Source organism: Portunus trituberculatus, chromosome 2 (genome assembly GCF_017591435.1).
Source record: "Portunus trituberculatus isolate SZX2019 chromosome 2, ASM1759143v1, whole genome shotgun sequence".
NCBI lineage: Eukaryota > Metazoa > Arthropoda > Malacostraca > Decapoda > Portunidae > Portunus > Portunus trituberculatus.
This window is the reverse complement of record NC_059256.1, coordinates 9,088,803-9,107,221: the sequence shown is the minus strand read 5'-3', so window position 1 is coordinate 9,107,221 and position 18,419 is coordinate 9,088,803. Positions and strand designations below refer to the sequence as shown.

At 43.0% G+C, this 18,419-nt stretch overlaps 3 protein-coding genes and 1 long non-coding RNA gene across 6 annotated transcripts in view; 3 read left to right on the top strand and 1 right to left on the bottom strand.

Moving 5' to 3' along the window:
- Window positions 1-21: 21 nt before the first annotated feature.
- On the bottom strand, window positions 22-1,276 carry LOC123504980. The gene is made up of 2 exons (XR_006675007.1): window positions 1,150-1,276; window positions 22-462 (listed from the first exon to the last, which is right to left on the bottom strand). It is a non-coding gene; the product is annotated as an uncharacterized LOC123504980 (long non-coding RNA).
- The window catches only part of LOC123504904 (proprotein convertase subtilisin/kexin type 5-like), a 24,357-nt gene continuing 6,166 nt past the window's right edge, over window positions 229-18,419 (top strand). Inside the window, exons 1-2 of one of the 2 annotated variants that reach the window (XR_006674980.1) lie at window positions 229-401; window positions 1,185-2,099. Coding sequence is in view for 1 of the 2 variants with exons in the window: in XM_045255812.1 (XP_045111747.1) it covers window positions 252-401; window positions 1,185-2,045 (1,011 nt within the window). In the remaining variant the exon portion in view is untranslated. Of the gene's footprint in view, window positions 402-1,184; window positions 2,544-18,419 lie in introns of those variants that run through there. The other variant, XM_045255812.1, reaches the window with a different exon arrangement.
- LOC123504938 (peritrophin-44-like) lies at window positions 3,013-4,856 on the top strand. The gene is made up of 2 exons (XM_045255898.1): window positions 3,013-3,163; window positions 3,650-4,856. The coding sequence occupies exons 1-2, from the start codon at window positions 3,122-3,124 to the stop codon at window positions 4,442-4,444; spliced, it is 837 nt and encodes a 278-aa protein (XP_045111833.1). The 5' UTR covers window positions 3,013-3,121; the 3' UTR covers window positions 4,445-4,856.
- The window catches only part of LOC123504877 (traB domain-containing protein-like), a 15,272-nt gene continuing 2,867 nt past the window's right edge, over window positions 6,015-18,419 (top strand). The window contains exons 1-10 of one of the 2 annotated variants that reach the window (XM_045255785.1): window positions 6,015-6,146; window positions 7,418-7,522; window positions 7,831-7,990; window positions 9,068-9,236; window positions 9,585-9,713; window positions 14,940-15,199; window positions 15,891-16,005; window positions 16,745-16,881; window positions 17,580-17,722; window positions 18,324-18,419. The exon at window positions 18,324-18,419 is cut by the window's right edge and continues 59 nt beyond it. In XM_045255785.1, coding sequence (XP_045111720.1) covers window positions 7,422-7,522; window positions 7,831-7,990; window positions 9,068-9,236; window positions 9,585-9,713; window positions 14,940-15,199; window positions 15,891-16,005; window positions 16,745-16,881; window positions 17,580-17,722; window positions 18,324-18,419 — 1,310 coding nt within the window. In that variant the 5' untranslated portion in view covers window positions 6,015-6,146; window positions 7,418-7,421. The remainder of the gene's footprint in view (window positions 6,147-7,417; window positions 7,523-7,830; window positions 7,991-9,067; window positions 9,237-9,584; window positions 9,714-14,939; window positions 15,200-15,890; window positions 16,006-16,744; window positions 16,882-17,579; window positions 17,723-18,323) is intronic. The other variant, XM_045255792.1, reaches the window with a different exon arrangement.

Genomic DNA, 18,419 nt, shown 5'->3' with positions numbered 1-18,419 from the left:
AATGGAAAAAAATAAAAACAATTATCATTTATTTATGTATTTATTTATTTATTAATTAATTTATTTATCTATTTACTTATTTTACGTGTGTATTTGGTAGGGTGCTGCTGTCTGTCCGCCTGTCTGTCTGTCTGTCTGTCTGTCTGTCTATCTGAGTTGAATGAACGATAGACTCCCATAGATGAATACACACACACACACACACACACACACACACACACATACACACATACACACTGAGAATAGCACAGATGTTTCACCCTCATTTCTACATCATTATAAAGGTGAGCCACGGACACGGTCAAGCCAGCACCCATACCACCTTCGCCACGTACAGGACACCTTCACACACGCACGTCATGTTGTGGATAACTTCTTTGTCTCTCTTGCTTTCTCTCCAGGTGGGTTGTTATTGTTGTTGTTGTTGTTGTTGTTGTTGTTGTTGTTGTTGTTTACTTAGACCTACAAAAAAAAAACATTATAAAGTTCCATCGAAGTGTCGGTCTCCATATAGAGTTGATACCTTCCTTTTAACCCCTTCAATACCATAACCTGTTTTCCTATTCATTCTTACTATTGTGGCGATTTTATACAACATCAGAGACTTAAGTGGGGATTAAAATAGTGAAGACTGTGGCCATGAATCTTCTGACATCCGTAGACCCTTCCTAATGTCAGTAAAATGGTCTAATCACACCTAAACTCATGGTTAAAAAAGCGTCCCAGTACTGAAGTTGATTGAGTTCAGGTCACAGGAAGGTGGAGACACAGAAGCAGGCAGGGAGTTCCATTGTACCAGAGCAAGGGACGTGTTAGAAGGTTGAGACACAGAAGCAGGCAGGGAGTTCCATTGTACCAGAGCAAGGGACGTGTTAGAAGGTTGAGACACAGAAGCAGGCAGGGGTTCCATTGTACCAGAGCAAGGGACGTGTTAGAGGTTGAGACAGAAGCAGGCAGGGAGTTCCAGTGTGCCAGAGGAAGGTATGTTAGAGTGAGGGCAGCGGGGAGAGAGAGGCTGAAGACAGTCAGGCAGAGGAGAGGTGATAAGACGAAGAGCTTATGATTCCACCGTGTCCGTGAAGGCAATGTGGTCTAGTTTATATCATTGCTAGGAAGAGAATGGATGACAGGACAAAACAAAAAGCAGACCTTCGCAGTAACACTCTTCCTTCCTTTTCAAACAGTTAATCTCTGGAACATCAATGGAGGAACTGCAAGATGAGAGAGCGGACCCAGCAACGACACCACCAACAACAATACCACCACCGGGCAAATGCGAGCCTGACTGCTCCTCTGCTAAAGATGGCGACAAAGTGGAAAACCCTAAAGATTGCCACCAGTATTACGTGTGCTTTGGTGGCAGCGACCCTATCGGCCCCGTGGACTGCCCTGACGGTCAGTATTTCAACCGTAGTGCCAGTGACTGCGTGAAAAATGGCCCTGAGGAATGCCAGCCGTCATGTGGAGGGGTGAGTAGCAGCTGTACCTATGAATGTGGAGCTGGTATCGCCCTCAGAGCAGACAGATATGACTGTTCCACGTACCATGACTGTGGTAGCGGCGCCATGATGCAGTGTGACAAGGACAGGCCGTTCTTTAATGGGAAGTCGTGCCAGAGTGACGAGAGTAAGTGCTGTCACTGCAACCCTTACTGCTACACAGACGACAAGAAGGTAGTGGACCCAACGGACTGCACTAAATTCTACTACTGTATCAAAGCCAATGCGATCCCAGAGTTACCTGGCCATTGCTCCGCTGGAAACTTTGACCTCTTCACGCAGGAGTGTTCCCTCAGCGCGCCCTGCCTCACCCTCTGCACCAATGTTGTCAAACCAGACGGCTGCATCCACACCTACACCTGTGAAGTGAGCGGTTACTTCCCTGCCTGCCCTCACAAGTGCACGCCTGACTACTACCACTGCCTCCTTGAAGACATCGGTTCCAATGTGCCAGTTGTCTCTTGCGCTCTGGACACTGTGTTCCACCCCATTGACAGAAAGTGTGTCGACCCTTCCCAGTGTTCCATTAAGCACACTTGGCACTGAGACCCCACACACACACACACACACACACACACACACACACACACACACACACACGTCTTGCAATATCTAAGCAGGCTGGTTATTTGTGTGGGCAGATGAGATGAATGTCCACAAATGTCCACTATTGCAGGTGTAGCAGGCAGAGCATTAGAGAGAGATTGGAAATAGTTGAAAATAGGAAGATATAGAAATGTAACAAAAGCAAGCTAATATACACACTGGAATGAACAAGAGGAAGGGGAGACGAAGAGAAGCTGAATAGATGTGTATTGAGACCTCTGTTTACTACACACACACACACACACACACACACACACACACACACACACAGATATAACAAGGCATGACTAAAGTGTGGAAATTATAAAAAAAAAAAATTAAATAAATGGACTTAAAAAAAAAAAAAAAAAAACAAGAGATTAGTTTTTGTTATTTTTAGTGTGTTTGTTGTTTTGGTAGTGAAGATCCTGCAATGCTTAATAAACTGTATGCAAAGTTGTTGTTGTTGTTGTTGCTGCAAGAGAGAGAGAGAGAGAGAGAGAGAGAGAGAGAGGAGGGGCAATGGCAGATGTATTTATTCCCAGAAAGAAATGCGTTGTTATTAAATCTCCTCCTCCTCCTCCTCCTCCTCCTCCTCCTCCTCCTCCTCCTCCTCCTCCTCCTCCTCCTCCTCCTTCTCCTCCTTCTCCTCTTCCTCTCCTCCTCCTCCTGTCCTCCTCCTCCTCTTCCTCCTCGTGAAGATTAATCGTATTTCCCAATGAATAATGGAAAAAAAAAAAAAAGAGGAGAAAACGAATTTATTGTGTGTGTGTGTGTGTGTGTGTGTGTGTGTGTGTGTGCGTGTGTGTGTCAAAGCATGCTGTAGGGATCGCACACACACACACACACACACACACACACACACACACACACACACACACACACACACACACACACAAGCAATCAAACAAGCATAGTCTGAGAATTGAGCAGGTGTTTTCTTGAGTTTGCCCTTCGTGCGCCATTATAAAAATGAGACACGGACACGGTCAAGCCAACAGCCACGTACAGGACACGTCCACGCACGCACGCACGCCATGTTGAGGATAACTTCTTTGCTTCTCTTGCTTTCCCTCCAGGTGAGTTGTTGTTGTTGTTGTTGTTGTTGTTGTTATTGTTGTTGCTGTCATTACTATTATCATTGTTATTATTATTGTCCAACATGAGTCTCGCTCATCTTTGTCTCTTTAACGTATTTCCACATTTATTCTGTTTATTTGGTGATTTTATACAGCTTCAGAAACTTATGTGGGGATTGGAATAGTGGAGACTGTGGCCATAAAGCTTCTGACCTCCATACAGCCTTCCTAATGTCAATAAAATGGTCAGATCATACTCAAATCTCAAGGTAAAGAGTGTGTCCCAGTATTGAATGGGTTAAGTGGCGATCTGTTATGGCCGATCTGTACAACATTTGTGACAGACGAGGTGGAGCAAAGTATGGTACAGATATTCGCTGAACTAAAACATCAACATTAATGAATGAGTAAATAAAACAATAAGTCAAAAAGACAGAAAAAAAAAAAAAACGTATTCATAAAGGTATTTTTCTCCTTTTTTAACAGGCAATCTCTGGAACGAAGTTGAAAAATGTGAGAGCGAACTGTGATCCCGACTGCTCCACTGCTAAAGATGGTGACAGAGTGGAAAACCCCAAGGATTGCCACACGTACTACGTGTGCTTTAGTAACAGTGGTATGGGCCCCATGGACTGCCCCGACGGTCAATTTTTCAACAGCACTGCAGGTAACTGCGTGGCAAATGGCCCTGTGGAATGCAAGCCGTCATGTGGAGGTGGCAGCTGCACCTATGAATGTAACGATCTTAGCATTCCCTTCAGGGCAGACAGATATGACTGCTCCACCTACCATGACTGTGCTAGCGGCGCCATGATGCGGTGTGACAAGGACAAGCCGTTCTTTAATGGAGAGGCATGTCAGACTGACGAGAGTAAATGCTGTCACTGCAAGCCTTACTGCTACACAGACGACAAAGGCCATTTGGTCATGGATCCCACGGACTGCACTAAATACTACTTATGTTTAGACAATAATACGATTCCTGACGCTTCCGGCCGCTGTTCCACTGGAAACTTCGACCCGTTCACGCAGAAGTGTTCTCTCAGCACGCCCTGCCTTACCTTCTGCGCCAATGTTGTCAAACCGGACGGCTGCATCCACACCTACACGTGCCAGAAGACAGGCAAGTTCGCTGCGTGCCCACACAAATGCACGCAGGATTACTTCCACTGTCTTGCCGCGGACATCGGCTCTGTGGTGGCCGTTACCTCGTGCACTGGTGACTATGTCTTCCACCCCAATCTGGGCTACTGTGTCGTACCTACAGCCTGCTCACTGTAGACTGCATGCCTCACCCTTCACACACACACACACACACACACACACTCCCTGCCTGCTTCTGTATTTCCAGCTTTCTAACTCGACTTCGTTCAAGAGGAAGGTTTCAAGACATGTATCCCTTTCTTTTGACTAACTCTCAGGAATGCAGATGGACTGATAGCTAAGCGGGCCATTTTCTTTCGTTTTATGTTGCAATTGGCCAGTTTTTCACTCTCATAAAGCACACACACGCACACACACACACACACACGCACGCACACACCACGTGCATGAAGGGATGTTAAGAGTGTGTCAGCAGTGCATAGTAGGCTGAATAAACAAATCAAGAAGACATGATTGTTTGCGACTGATTGCTTCCTGACGCTGTGTTGGTGGTGGTGATGGAACACTAAATAAACTCTAAAGAAATGTTGTTGTTTGTTTACTTAGAACATGGTGTTGCTGTCTGTCTTAGGGGTAGTGGTGGAGCTAAGGGGAAGCGGAGGGAGAGGTCCATGCGGTCTTCAAACATGGCACACACAACTACCAATCAAGGTCTGAAGTAGTGTTAGTAGTAGTAGTAATAGTAATAGTGGTGGTGGTGGAAATAATAGTAAGAATAGATAGTAATAGTGTTGGTGGTGGTGACAGATTACACACACACACACACACACACACACACACAGACACACACATCTACCAAACCTTCATCAGACCTACACGCATTTCATAACTACCTAAAGACATTTCATATATTGTTTAAAATACTGTTAATTGTTGTAGATCGCATTCTCTCTTCTGATCTCTCCTCCTCCTGCTCCTACAAACAAAACTTTCCGAGGCTCTAGAGACCAAACAAATAAGAGGCAATATTTTTTTTCTTTATATTAGTTAACAATTCTTACACTTAAAGAAAACTCAACCATTACCCAACGAATGATGGGCAAAAGAACGAAGAGGAGGAGGAATAATGGCAGGAATAAAGAAGAAAATAAGATAATCAGTTTTTCTTTTAATTTATTTTTCATTTTTTTTTTATATTTGTTTATTTATTTATTTATTGTTTTTATGTGCGCGTTACAAAGAGGAGCAGGAATAACGAAAAAAAAAAATAAATAATAAGAATCAGTTTATCTTAATTTATTTTTTTTTTATTATTCATATTTATTTTTGTTCTATTTATTTATTTTTTCCCTTGTGTGTGTGTGTGTGTGTGTGTGTGTGTGTGTGTGTTGCATTCGCCCTTTGTGTGCCTTTATGTAAAAAACACGAAAGAAATGAAAACGAACACACAATTACATCATAAATCACAAACAAGTAATGTATTCAAATAGAAACTAGTCACAAACATCAAAACACAAATTATCACAACTTAATCAAACCGAACCACGAAGAATACCACAGTAAATGATAAAATTAATGTAATCTCGACAAAATACACTTAACTGAAAGCACGAGAAGGAAAAGAACGCAGAAAATTACATCATAAACACAGACAAAACACCAAAACGCACAAATAATAGACACAAACAACGCAAAATAAATTACAACAACATTGTTTAACCAAAAAACGAAAAATAAAGCACTAAATAAAGAAACAAAGTAATGTCGACAAAATACGGACAAGAAAAACACATCGAGACGGGAGAGTTTCGTCCGTCTTCCTCTTATTTCTTATTTATCATCCATTTTCTTAATTTCCGGAGCTCGGGGGTGATCACAGGTGAGTTTGAGGCTCCAGGCAGGTGAATGGCGCCGGAGGACACCTTAATTAGGGCGCAGGTGGGCAGAAATTAGGTAAAATATGGTGGTGGTCTAATATCCATGTTACCTTATGAGGATTCGCGATTTTTTTCTCCGTGTTGTGAAGTTTTTTGTGTTTCTGTTTGTTTTGGTGTCTTTTTTTATTTTCTGTCTTTGTTTTGGCTTTAAGGGTGAGAATTTGTGGTGTGTTTTGGTGTATTTGATTATTTAGAAGTGTTTGTGCTTGTGTGTGTGTGTGTGTGTTTGGTTACGTGTGCGTGTGTGTGTGTGTGTATCTTATTTTCTCCTTTTTATTACTGTTTTTGAGTGTTTTTGGGTTATTTTAGTTAGCTTAGGATAAATTAAGTTAGTTTTGGTTAGGAAAGGTTAGGTTAGATTAGGTTAGATTAGAATTCGATTAGAATTAGGTAAGGTTAGGCTAGATTGAGCTACATTAGGTTGGGTTAAATTGGGTTAGGCTGAAAGTAGATAAGTTTGGGTTAGGATTGGCTGGGTTACTTTGTGGTGGGTCAAATTAGCTCAGGTTTGGATGAACTGGGTTGAGGTGCATTGTGGGTACGTTAAATTAGGTTAGGTTCCATTTACTGTGTGTGTTTGATTTATTTTCATGTTTTATTCCTGTCTCTAGTGTGTTTGGCTTATTTTAAGTTACGTTAGGCAAAATTAAGTTAGTTTAGGATTAGGTAAAGTTAGGTTAGGTTAGATTAAGCTAAATGAGGTTAGGTTAAGTTAGTTCAGGTTAGGTTAGGTTAAGCCAGGTTAGGATTGGCTGGGTTAGTTTGTGTTGGGTCAAATTAGCTCAGGTTTGGATAAATTGCATTGAGGTGCATTGTGGGTAAAGTTTGGTTAAGTTAGGCAATTTTTGTTCTGTTTACTGAGTGTGTTTGCTTTATTTTCATGTTTTATCCCTGTTTGGAGCGTGTTTGGGTTATTTTAGGTTAGGTAAGGCAAAATTAAGTTAGGTTAGGTTAGCTTAAATTGGGTTTGACAAAAATAATAGAAAAAAAATCAAACAAAAAGGTCTATTAAGGTTAAGATCGGGTTATGTGGGGTTAGGTCAGGTCAAGGTCAAAGGTCAAGGTCAACATACACTTCACACTAATAAATTCTTCTACTTGTATATTTTTTTTCCATAAACTCAAAAAATCACCAAACTTTTCATATATTTTTAGTTCATTGGGATAATTTTACTGTATTTATTTATGTATTTATTTATTTTCTCTCCACCAGGAAGATGACAGCTGTGATAGAGACGGGAGGAGGAGGAGGAATGGAGGAAAGTCTCTCCCTTACCTCCAAAGACGCTGTGATTTCCTCCAATGCTGCCTTGAATAGGTGAGAGAGAGAGAGAGAGAGAGAGAGAGAGATTACTTTCCTCTCTCTATATATTGTTATTTTTCTTATCTATTTTTCTTTCTCTTCTTCCTCCTCCTTCTTCTTCTTCTTCTTCTTCTTCTTCTTCTTCTTCTTCTTCTTCTTCTTCTTCTTCTTCTTCCTCTTCTTATTATTACTATTATTACTATCATTACTTATTATATTTGTCATTTTTAGTAGTAGTAGTTGTAGTTGAGCTGAGAACACTACTACTACTACTACTACTACTACTACTACTACTACTACTACTACTACACTTCTACCACCAGCACCACCACCACCAAGCCTGACATAGAAAGCCCTGATTCAGCGATAGGGGAAACACCACCCCCCTCCACCCCTGACCAGCCATCCCCTACCACCACCACCTCTGCCACCACCACCACCACCACCACCACCACCAGTGATGAGGGAGGTGGAAAACTGAAGGTAGGAAAAGATTAAAACAGCAAAATTTACCTAAAACACCCTTATTGATTCTAAATATAGGAACCAAACTTGGGATTTCACATGTAGATGATTTCCAGAGCCTTTTAACCCCTTCAGTAGCGTGACGTGTTTCCCTATTCCCTGTGGTGACTATTTGGTGACTTTCTACAGCTTCACCAACTCACGTGGGGGGTTAAAATGGTGAAGACTGTGGCCATTAATCTTGTGAGCTCTATATACTCTTCCTAATGTCAATAAAATGGTCTTATTGTAGCCAAGCTGTCTTATAAGACCTTCAAAATATGCCAAACTGTCTTAAAATGCCCTCAAAACATGCCTAACTCTTAAAATGCCTTAAAACATGCCAAACTGTCTTCAAATGTCCTCAAAACATGCCAAACTGTCTTAAAAATGCCCTCAAAACATGCCTAACTCTTAAAATGTCTTCAAAACATGCCAAACTGTCTTCAAATCCCTCAAAACATGCCAAACTGTCTTCAAATGCCCTCAAAACATGCCAAACTGTCGTAAAATGCCCTCAAACATGCCTAATTCTTAAAATGCCTTCATAACATGCCAAACTCTCTTAAAAATGCCCTCAAAATATGCCAAACTATCTTAAAATTACCTCAAGACATGCCATACTGTTACAGATCTCAAGGTAAAAATGTGTCCCAGTACTGAAGGCGTTAAAATAGTGAAGACTGTGGCCATTAATCTTGTGACCTCCATACACCCTTCCTAATGTCCTAATGGTCTAATGGTACACAAATCTCAAGGTAGAAATGTGTCCCAGTTTGTTCAAATATTCTATAATGACTTTCTCTCTCTTCTTCTTCTTCTTCTTCTTCTTCTTCTTCTCCTTCTCCTTCTCCTCCTCCTCCTCCTCCTCCTCCTCCTCCTCCTCCTCCTCCTCCTCCTCCTCCTCCTCCTCCTCCTCCTCCTCCTCCTCCTCCTCCTTGATATTATTATTACTATTACTAATATTGTTCTCTCTCTCTCTCTCTCTCTCTCTCTCTCTCTCTCTCTCTCTCTCTCTCTCTCTCTCTCTCTCTCTCTCTCTCTCTCTCTCTCAAGGATAAAGAAGGTTCGGAGGAAGCGGAGGCAACGGAGCGAACTTCTTCCGACGAGGAGGGATATGAGGAGGATGACGAGGGGGGGGAGGAGGAGGAGGAGGAGGTGGAGCTGGAGGAGGAGGAGGAGCTGGTAGTGAGAGGTTCAATGCAGTTCCCCCTAAAAAATAAAGGTAAGTCTCCGTTTTCTTTGATTGGGTTCCATTTTCTTTGATATTTGCATTTATTTATTTATTTATTTATTTATTTATTGTGATTTTTCTGGTTAATTTGCCATTTTTGTGTGTTTGTTTCTTGCTTTTGGTGTTTTTTAATGGTGTTTTATCTCTCTCTCTCTCTCTCTCTCTCTCTCTCTCTCTCTCTCTCTCTCTCTCTCTCTCTCTCTCTCTCTCTCTCTCTCTCTCAACAAACAATAATAATAATAATAATAATAATAATAATCCACACACACACACACACACACACACACACACACACACACACACACACACACACACACACACACACACACACACACACAGGCCTTCCCCAGGTGAGCCCCCCCTCCTCACCTGACCAGGAAGGGGGGGAGGGGGTGGTGGGTCAGAGGGGGAGTGAGGGGGTGGAGGTGAGCATCAAGCAGGTGGGACTCACGGCCATCTTGTCTGAAGGTGAGTGGGGGGCGGGGTGTAGAGAGAGTATTTTGGGGTGTAGTGGGGTGTATTGGGGGTGTTTTGGAGTGTAGTGGGGTGTTTCGGGGTGTAGTGGGGTGTATTTGAGGTGTTTTGGTGTGTATTTGAGGTGTTTTGGTGTGTTTTTGGGTGTAGTGGGGTGTTTTGGGGTAAGGTGGGGGTGTTTTAGGGTGTAGTTAGGGTGGGGTGTTATTGGGGCTTATGGGGTATAATGGGGGTGTTTTAGGGGTGTATTTGAGGTGTTTTAGAGTGTATTTGGGGTGTTTTGAGGTGTAGTGGTGTATTTCAGGGGTGTAGTTAGAGTGGGGTGTTACTGATGGTGTTTTTGAGTGTAGTGGAAGCATTTGACGGTGTTTTAAGAATGTGTAGAAACCTTTTGGGGTGTTTATGAGTGTAGTGAGGTGTTTGGTGGTGTATCGGGGTGTTTTTATGGGGTGTACACGTAACCCTCTGTTATCACGCACTTTTAACGCCTTCAGTACCAGCACACGTCTTTACACTTGTTCAATTTACTTCAAACTAAGGCCTATGGAGAGAGCAAAGCATTTAATCCCTTCAGGACCTTGTTGTGTTTCCCTATTCCTTGTGGTGACTATTTGGTGACTTTCTACAGCTTCAAGATCTCATGTCGGGGATTAAAATGGTGAATATTCTGGACCATTAACCTTCTGGCCTTCATTAACCCTTAGTAGTGTCAATAAAATGGTCTAATCGTACTCAAAACTCATGGTCAAAATGCGTCACAGTACTGAAGGGGTTAAATGTGGTCTCTATTTTCAAAGTCGTCTATTTCGCAGATCGACTCTCACGACCTCACTGTTTCGTGGGTTTGGGGGTGTTTTGGGTGTTTTGGGGTGTATTTGCGTTTGTATAGAGGTGTTTTGGGGTGTTGTGGGGTGTTTTGGGATGTAGTGTTTATTTGGGGGTGTTTTGGGTGTTTTGGGGTATAGAGGGTGTTTTGGGGTGTTTTTGAGGTATAGTGGGTGTTTTTGGGGGTGTAGTGTATATTTGGGAGTGTTTTGGGGTAGTATATTTGTGTTTGGGATGTTTTGTGGGTGGTTTGGGTGTTTTGGGGCTGTAGTGGGGTGTTTGGGAGTGTTTTGGGGTGTTTTTAGGGTGTAGTGGGTAGTTTGGGTGTTTTGAGGTGTTTTGAGGTGTAGTGGGGTGTTTTTAGGGTTGTAGTGGATGTTTTTGTGGGTGTTTTTCGATGTTTTGGCAGTGTAGTGGATATTTGGGGTGTTTTGGAGTGTTTTGTGGGTGTAATGGGTGTATTGGATGGAGGTTCCCTACCCGTATTCCTGACCGCCTTGGAGACACGCCCAACATTCTTGATCTTTTCCTAACCTCCAACCCTTCTGCTTACTCTGTTAAACTTTCCTCTCCGTTGGGCTCCTCCGACCACAATCTAATTTCCGTTACCAGTTCTATCACTCCAGTGCAGCCTCAGGACCCGCCTAAGCGGAGGTGCTTCTGGCATTTTAACTCTGCTAAGTGGGAGGAACTAAGGCAGTACTATTCTGATTTCCTTGGGATGATTATTGTTTTCATGTCAGAGATCCTTCTCTTTGTGCCGAGCGCATAACAGAGGTGATTATCTCTGGCATGGAGCTATACATTCCTCATACTTTCTCTAACCCTAAAGCTAAAAAGCCTTGGTTTAACTCTGCTTGTTCTCGTGCTGTCAATGATAGAGAGGCGGCTCACAAACGGTTCCGTAGCCATCCAACTGCTGAAACTCATGCCCTATATATTTCTGCCCGTAATCATGCCAAATCTATTCTCCAACTTACTAAAACTCTTTCATCAATAGAAAATGTCAAAGTCTTTCCAATTCTAACTCCTCTCGAGATTTCTGGCATCTAGCCAATAATATCTCTAACAACTTTACTTCTTCGTCTTTCCCTCCTTTACTTCATCCAGATGGCTCTACAGCTGTCTCTTCTTTTCTAAAGCTGAACTCTTCGCTCAAACCTTTGCTACCAACTCAACTTTGGATGATTCTGGGCATATTCCTCCTACTCCTCCACCCTCTGACTACTTCATCCCTAAAATTAAAATTCTTTATAAAGACGTTTTCCTGGCCCTCTCTGGCCTTGATTCTCGGAAGGCTTACGGTCCGGATGGAGTCCCTCCTGTTGTTCTCAAAAACTGTGCTTCCGAACTCGCTCACTGCCTGGTCAAACTCTTTCATCTGTGTCTCTCTACTTCTATTTATCCTTCTTGCTGGAAGTTTGCTCACATTCAACCTGTCCCTAAAAAAGGTGACCACTCCAATCCTTCTAACTACCGCCCTATAGCTTTGATTTCCTGCCTTTCTAAAGCCTTTGAGTCTATCCTTAATAGGAAGATAATGAGGCATCTATCAGCTCACAACCTTCTCTCTGATTGCCAGTATGGTTTCCGTAAAGGCAGATCTACTGGTGATCTTCTTACTTTCCTAACTGAATCTTGGTCATCCTCTTTTAGGGACTTCGGTGAAACCTTTGCTGTCGGCCTTGACATATCGAAAGCCTTCGATAGAGTCTGGCACAAATCTTTAATTTCTAAACTACCCTCCTACGGATTCTATCCTTCTCTCTGTACCTTCATCTCCAGTTTCCTTTCCGATCGTTCTATTGCTGCTGTAGTAGACGGTCACTGTTCTTCCCTAAAACTATCAACAGTGGTGTTCCACAGGGTTCTGTCCTATCACCCACTCTCTTTCTATTATTCATCAATGATCTCCTAAATCTGACTCAATGCCCTATCCACTCCTATGCTGATGATACCACCCTGCATTATTCAACAGCGTTCAACAGACGCCCAACCCAACAACAATTAAATGACTCAAGGCGAGATGCTATAGGACGCCTAACTTCTGATCTTTCACTTGTTTCTGATTGGGGCAGAGAAAACCTGGTTTTGTTCAATGCCTCAAAAACTCAATTTCTACAACTATCTACTCGACATAACCTTCCAGACAACTATCCTCTCTTCTTCAATAACACTCAACTTCCCTCTCCTCTACATTAAACACACTCGGTCTATCCTTCACTAAAAATCTAAACTGGAAATTTCACATCTCTACTCTTGCTAAATCAGCTTCCAAGAAGTTAGGTGTCCTATGGCGTCTTCGTCCATTTTCTCTCCCTCCCAGCTGCTTGCTCTGTACAAGGGCCTTATCCGCCCGTGTATGGAGTATGGCTCTCATGTCTGGGGGATCCACACACAGCTTTACTAAACAAGGTGGAATCTAAAGCTTTTCGTCTTATCAACTCTTCTCCTCTAACTGACTGTCTTGATTCTTTAAGTCACCGCCGCAATGTTGCATCTTTATCTGTCTTCTACCGCTGTTTTCATGCTGTCTGCTCTTCTGAACTTGCTAACTGCATGCCTTCCCCTCCTGCGGCCTCGCTGCACAAGACTCTCTACTTCTTCTCATCCCTATTCTGTCCATCTTCCTAATGCAAGAGTTAACCAGTATCTTCACTCCTTCATTCCCTACACTGGTAAACTCTGGAACTCTCTACCTGTGTCTGTATTTCCACCTGCCTATGACTTAAACTCTTTCAAAAGAGGAGTGTCAAGACACCTCTTACGTTAACTGGACCCTCCTTTTAGATTTTTTTGTTTCTCTTTCTACTTTTCTTTTAACAGGGCCTGGCAACCAGCGGGATTTTTTTTTTTCCAACACTGTGTTTGCCCTTGGCCAGTGCCCTTGTAATGTAAAAAAAAAAAAAAAAAAAAAAATTTTGGGGTGTATTGGGTGATTGGGGATGTTTTGGGGTGTTTTTAAGGTGTAGTGGAGGTGTTTGGGAGTGTAGTGGAGGTGTTGGGGGTGTTTTGTCAGTGTTTTTGGGTGTTTTTGGGGGTGTAATTGGGTGTTTTGGGGTGGTTTTAGGGTATTTTGGGATGTAGTTGGGTGTTTTGTAGTGGTGTAGAGAAGGTGTGAGTGGGGTGTTTTTTTGGGTGTGTAAGTGTGTTTGTGGGGTGTAGTGAAGGTGTTGAGGTGTAGAGGGTGTAGCTGGGTGTAATGAGGTGTAGTGAGGTGTATGGGGGTGTAGAAGAGTGTATCATGGTGTAGCAGGGTGTAGTGAGGTGTAGAGGTGTTTTTTGGGTGTTTTGGGGTGTAGTGAGGTGTAGAGGGGTGTAGCGAGGTGTAAAGAGGGGTGCAGCAGGGTGTAGTGAGGTGTAGTGGCATGTAGAGGGGTGTAGCGGGGTGTAGTGAGGTGTTTTGGAGTACCTAATATTTGTTTGTGTGTTTGTATTTTGTGTATTTACTTTGTTTGTGTTGTTTTGTGTTGCAGGTGAGTGTTTGGAGAAGTTTGGCTTGTTTTTTTTTTTTGTGTTCTCTTTTCGTTTTTTTTTTTTCTTTTCCTTTTGTGTTTTTCTTGTTTTGATTTTCTTTTTTCCTTCTTTTCTTTTGATTTTCTTTGTTTTTCTTCTTTTCTTTTTTTTTTTTCTTTTCTTTTCTTTTTTTCATTTTTTTCTTATTTTGCAGTTTTTAGAATTTTTTTTTTTTGTAATTTTTGCTGTTTTTTTTTAAATTAATTTTGGTGTTTTTTTTTGTAGTTTCGTTGTCTTGTATTTCTCTCTCTCTCTCTCTCTCTCTCTCTCTCTCTCTCTCTCTCTCTCTCTCTCTCTCTCTCTCTCTCTCTCTCTCTCTCTCTCTCTCTCTCTCTCTCTCTCTCTCTCTCTCTCAACACCCAAAACAACATGCTAAACACCCCAAAATGTTCCAAAACACCCCAAAACACCCATAAACTCCCCCAAAACACCCCACAAACACTCTAAACACCCCAAACATTCCAAAACACCCAAAACACTCCAAAACTCCCACAAACACCCCAAAACACTCCCAAATACATGAAAACATCCAAAACACCCAAAACACCTGAAAACACCCCAAAACACCCTAAAACACCCAAACACCTGAAAACACTCCAAACACCCCAAACACTCCAAAACACCCAAAACACACCAAAACACCCAAAACACTCAAAAACACACAACAACACACCCCAAACACCCCCAAAACACACAAAAACACCTGCAAACACCCCAAACACACAAAACACCCTAAAACACCTATAAACACCCCAAAAACACCTCGAAAACATCCAAACACCCAAAAACACCCAAAACAATAAAATACCCACATTAACACCTCTCTCTCTCTCTCTCTCACTCTCACTCACTCACTCACTCTCACTCTCACTCTCCCAGCGACACCTTCAGGCTGTGAGAGCGACATAGAGGACAACGACCAAGAAGAAGAGGAAGAAGAGGAGGAGGAAGACAAACCACAGGAGAGAAAACAGACAGACAGACAGCTAGACCACCACCACCACCACAACCTCCACCACCACCACCACCACCACGACCTCCCGGACACAGTGACCCGTCTGAACACTTCGGAGGGTAGTGCCGTCTACCTGGTCGGCACTGCGCATTTCTCAAGGGAAAGCCAGGAGGATGTGGCCAGTGTAAGTGAGAGAGAGAGAGAGAGAGAGAGGGAGGGATTAGGAAGGAAAGGGGAGAGGGAGAGTAAGAGAGAGAGAGAGAGAGATAGATAGAGGGAAAGGAGAGAGGGAGAGTAATAGAGAGAGAGAGATAGAGCGAGGGAGAGAGCGAGAGAGAGCGAGTGAGCGAGCGAGAGGGAGCGAGTGAGCGAGCGAGAGGGAGCGAGTGAGCGAGCGAGAGGGAGCGAGCGAGAGAGAGTGAGAGAGCGAGCGAGAGAGAGAGCGAGAAAGCGAGTGAGAGAGAGGGAGCGAGAGAGAGAGCGAGTGAGGAAGTGAGCGAGCGAGAGAGAGCGAGTGAGCGAGAGAGAGCGAGTGAGCGAGAGAGAGAGAGAGAGAGAGAGAGAGAGCGAGGAAGGAGTGAGAGAGAGCGAGGCGAGAGAGAGCGAGTGAGCGAGCGAGAGAGAGAGCGAGGGAGCGAGCGAGGGAGCGAGCGAGAGAGAGAGAGAGAGAGAGCAAGGGAGCGAGAGAGAGAGGAGCGAGCGAGAGAGAGAGAGAGAGAGAGAGAGAGAGAGAGAGAGAGAGAGAGAGAGAAGCGAGCGAGAGAGAGAGCAAGGGAGAAAGCGAGCGAGCGAGCGAGAGAGAGCGAGCGAGAGAGCGAGCGAGCGAGAAAATGAGGGAATAATTACACCTAACCTCCCCCACCCCCCCTCCACAGACTATCCGTGCTGTGAGGCCAGACGTGGTGGTGGTGGAGCTGTGCAAGGCCAGAACAGCAATACTGCAGCTGGATGAGGAGACAATATTGCAGGAATCACGCAGCCTTGACTTCAGTAAGTGTCGGGGGGGGGGGGCTGTGGTGTTTGGGGGGTTTAGGGGGGCTGTTGGGGCTGTTTTGGGGAGCTGTGGCAGTGTTTAGGGGCTGTAAGATAATTTGACCTGTTTTGAGGGCATTTTAAGACAGTTTGGCATGTTTTGAGGGCATTTTAAGACAGTTTGACATGTTTTGAGGGCATTTTAAGACAGTTTGACATGTTTTGAGGGCATTTTAAGACAGTTTGGCATGTTTTGAGGGCATTTTAAGACAGTTTGGCATGTTTTGAGGGCATTTTAAGACAGTTTGACATGTTTTGAGGGCATTTTAAGACAGTTTGACATGTTTTGAGGGCATTTTAAGACAGTTTGACATGTTTTGAGGACATTTTAAGTCAGTTTGGCATGTTTTGAGGGCATTTTAAGACAGTTTGGCATGTTTTGAGGGCATTTTAAGACAGTTTGGCATGTTTTGAGGGCATTTTAAGACAGTTTGGCATGTTTTAAGGGCATTTTAAGACAGTTTGGCATGTTTTAAGGACATTTTAAGAGAGTTTGGTATGTTTTAAGGACAATTTAAGACAGTTTGGCATGTTTTGAGGACATTTTAAGACAGTTTGGCATGTTTTGAGGGCATTTTAAGACAGTGACATATTTTAAGGACATTTTAAGACCATTTGACATGTTTTGAGGGCATTTTAAGACAGTTTGGCTACAGTAAGACCATTTTACTGACACCCCCTCCCCCCCACCCCCCAGAGAAGGTCCAGATGATAGTGAGGCAGCATGGCAAGGTCCAGGGCATTCTGTACCTCCTCCTCCTGTCAGTCTCGGCCCACATCACCAAGCAGCTCGGCATGGCACCAGGAGGGGAGTTCAGGACCGCATTTGCTGAGGTCAGAGAGAGAGAGAGAGAGAGATAGTTTTATTTATTTATTTTTTTTTTTTTCATTGTTTTAAGGTCAGAATGAAAGAGAGAGAGAGAGAGAGATATTATTATTGTTATTATTATTTTATTATTGATTTTTTTCTCCTCAAAACACATCAAAACACCCCAAAACCACACCAAAACATCCCAAAACAAAACATCCCAAAACACCAAAACACACCAAAACACAAAACACCCTAAAACACCTCAAAACACACCAAAACACATCAAAACACATCAAAACACACCAAAACACTTCAAATCACCCCAAAAACCACACCAAAATACACCAAAATACCCAAAAACACACCAAAACACTCCAAATATACACCATATCACCCCAAATACACAAAACACCTCAAACACCCCAAAACACCAAAATACCTAAAACTCCCTAAACACACACATCAAAACACATCAAACACCCTAAAATACACCAAAACACCCCTAAAACACCTCAAAACACCTAAAACACCCCAAAACACCTAAAACACCCCAAAACACCTAAACACACCAAAACACACCATAACATCCCCAAAACACCACAAAAAACACCCAAAAACACATCTAAACACATTTAAACACCCCAAAAACACCTCAAAACACCTCCAAATACCCCAAAACACCCTTAAACAGCCTTTAACACCCTATTTTTTCTCCCCACAGGCAAGGAGGTCGGCCCCTGGGTGTCTCATACAGCTGGGAGATAGGCCTATACAGATTACTCTCTCTCGTGCCCTGGCCTCCCTCTCTCTGTGGCATAAGATTAAGTTGACGTGGCATATTCTTACTTCTAAAGAGCCTATCAGGTATGGTGGTAGTAGTAGTAGTAGTAGTAGTAGTAGTAGTAGTAGTAGTAGTTGTTGTTGTTGTGGTTCCATAATAAATTTTGGTGTTTTTTGTTTTGTGTGAAAATTGTGGTGTTTCTGTGTGTTTATTAGTGTTGTTTTACTAGTAGTTGTTGTTGTAGTAGTAGTAGTAGTAGTAGTAGTAGTAGTAGTAGTAGTAGTAGTAGTAGTTGTAGTAGTAGTAGTAGTAGTAGTAGTAGGTGTTGTCTAAGATTTACATACAATACTGCAATAGTTTATCGTCATTTGCACATCGCACATTTTAATCCACAAAAACACACTCAAGTAATCAAACGAGGCCAAACGAACCTACCTCCACATCTTCCTCCACCTTTCCTCCACCTAACCTCCACCTCACCTCCACCTTATCTCCACCACAGCAAGGAGGAGATGGAGAGAAAGACACACATTTCACTCGATAGCAAAAAATTTTATTCTCCCAATTTAAACCACCAAAAAACACCAAACCAACCAAACGAGAGGAAACGAAGCTACCTCCACATCTTCCTCCACCTTTCCTCCACCTAACCTCCACCTCACCTCCACCTTATCTCCACCACAGCAAGGAGGAGGTGGAGAAATGCAAACAGAGGGACTTTATTCTGGAGATGCTGGCGGAAATGACTGGACAATTTCCTGCGATCAGTGAGGTCTTTGT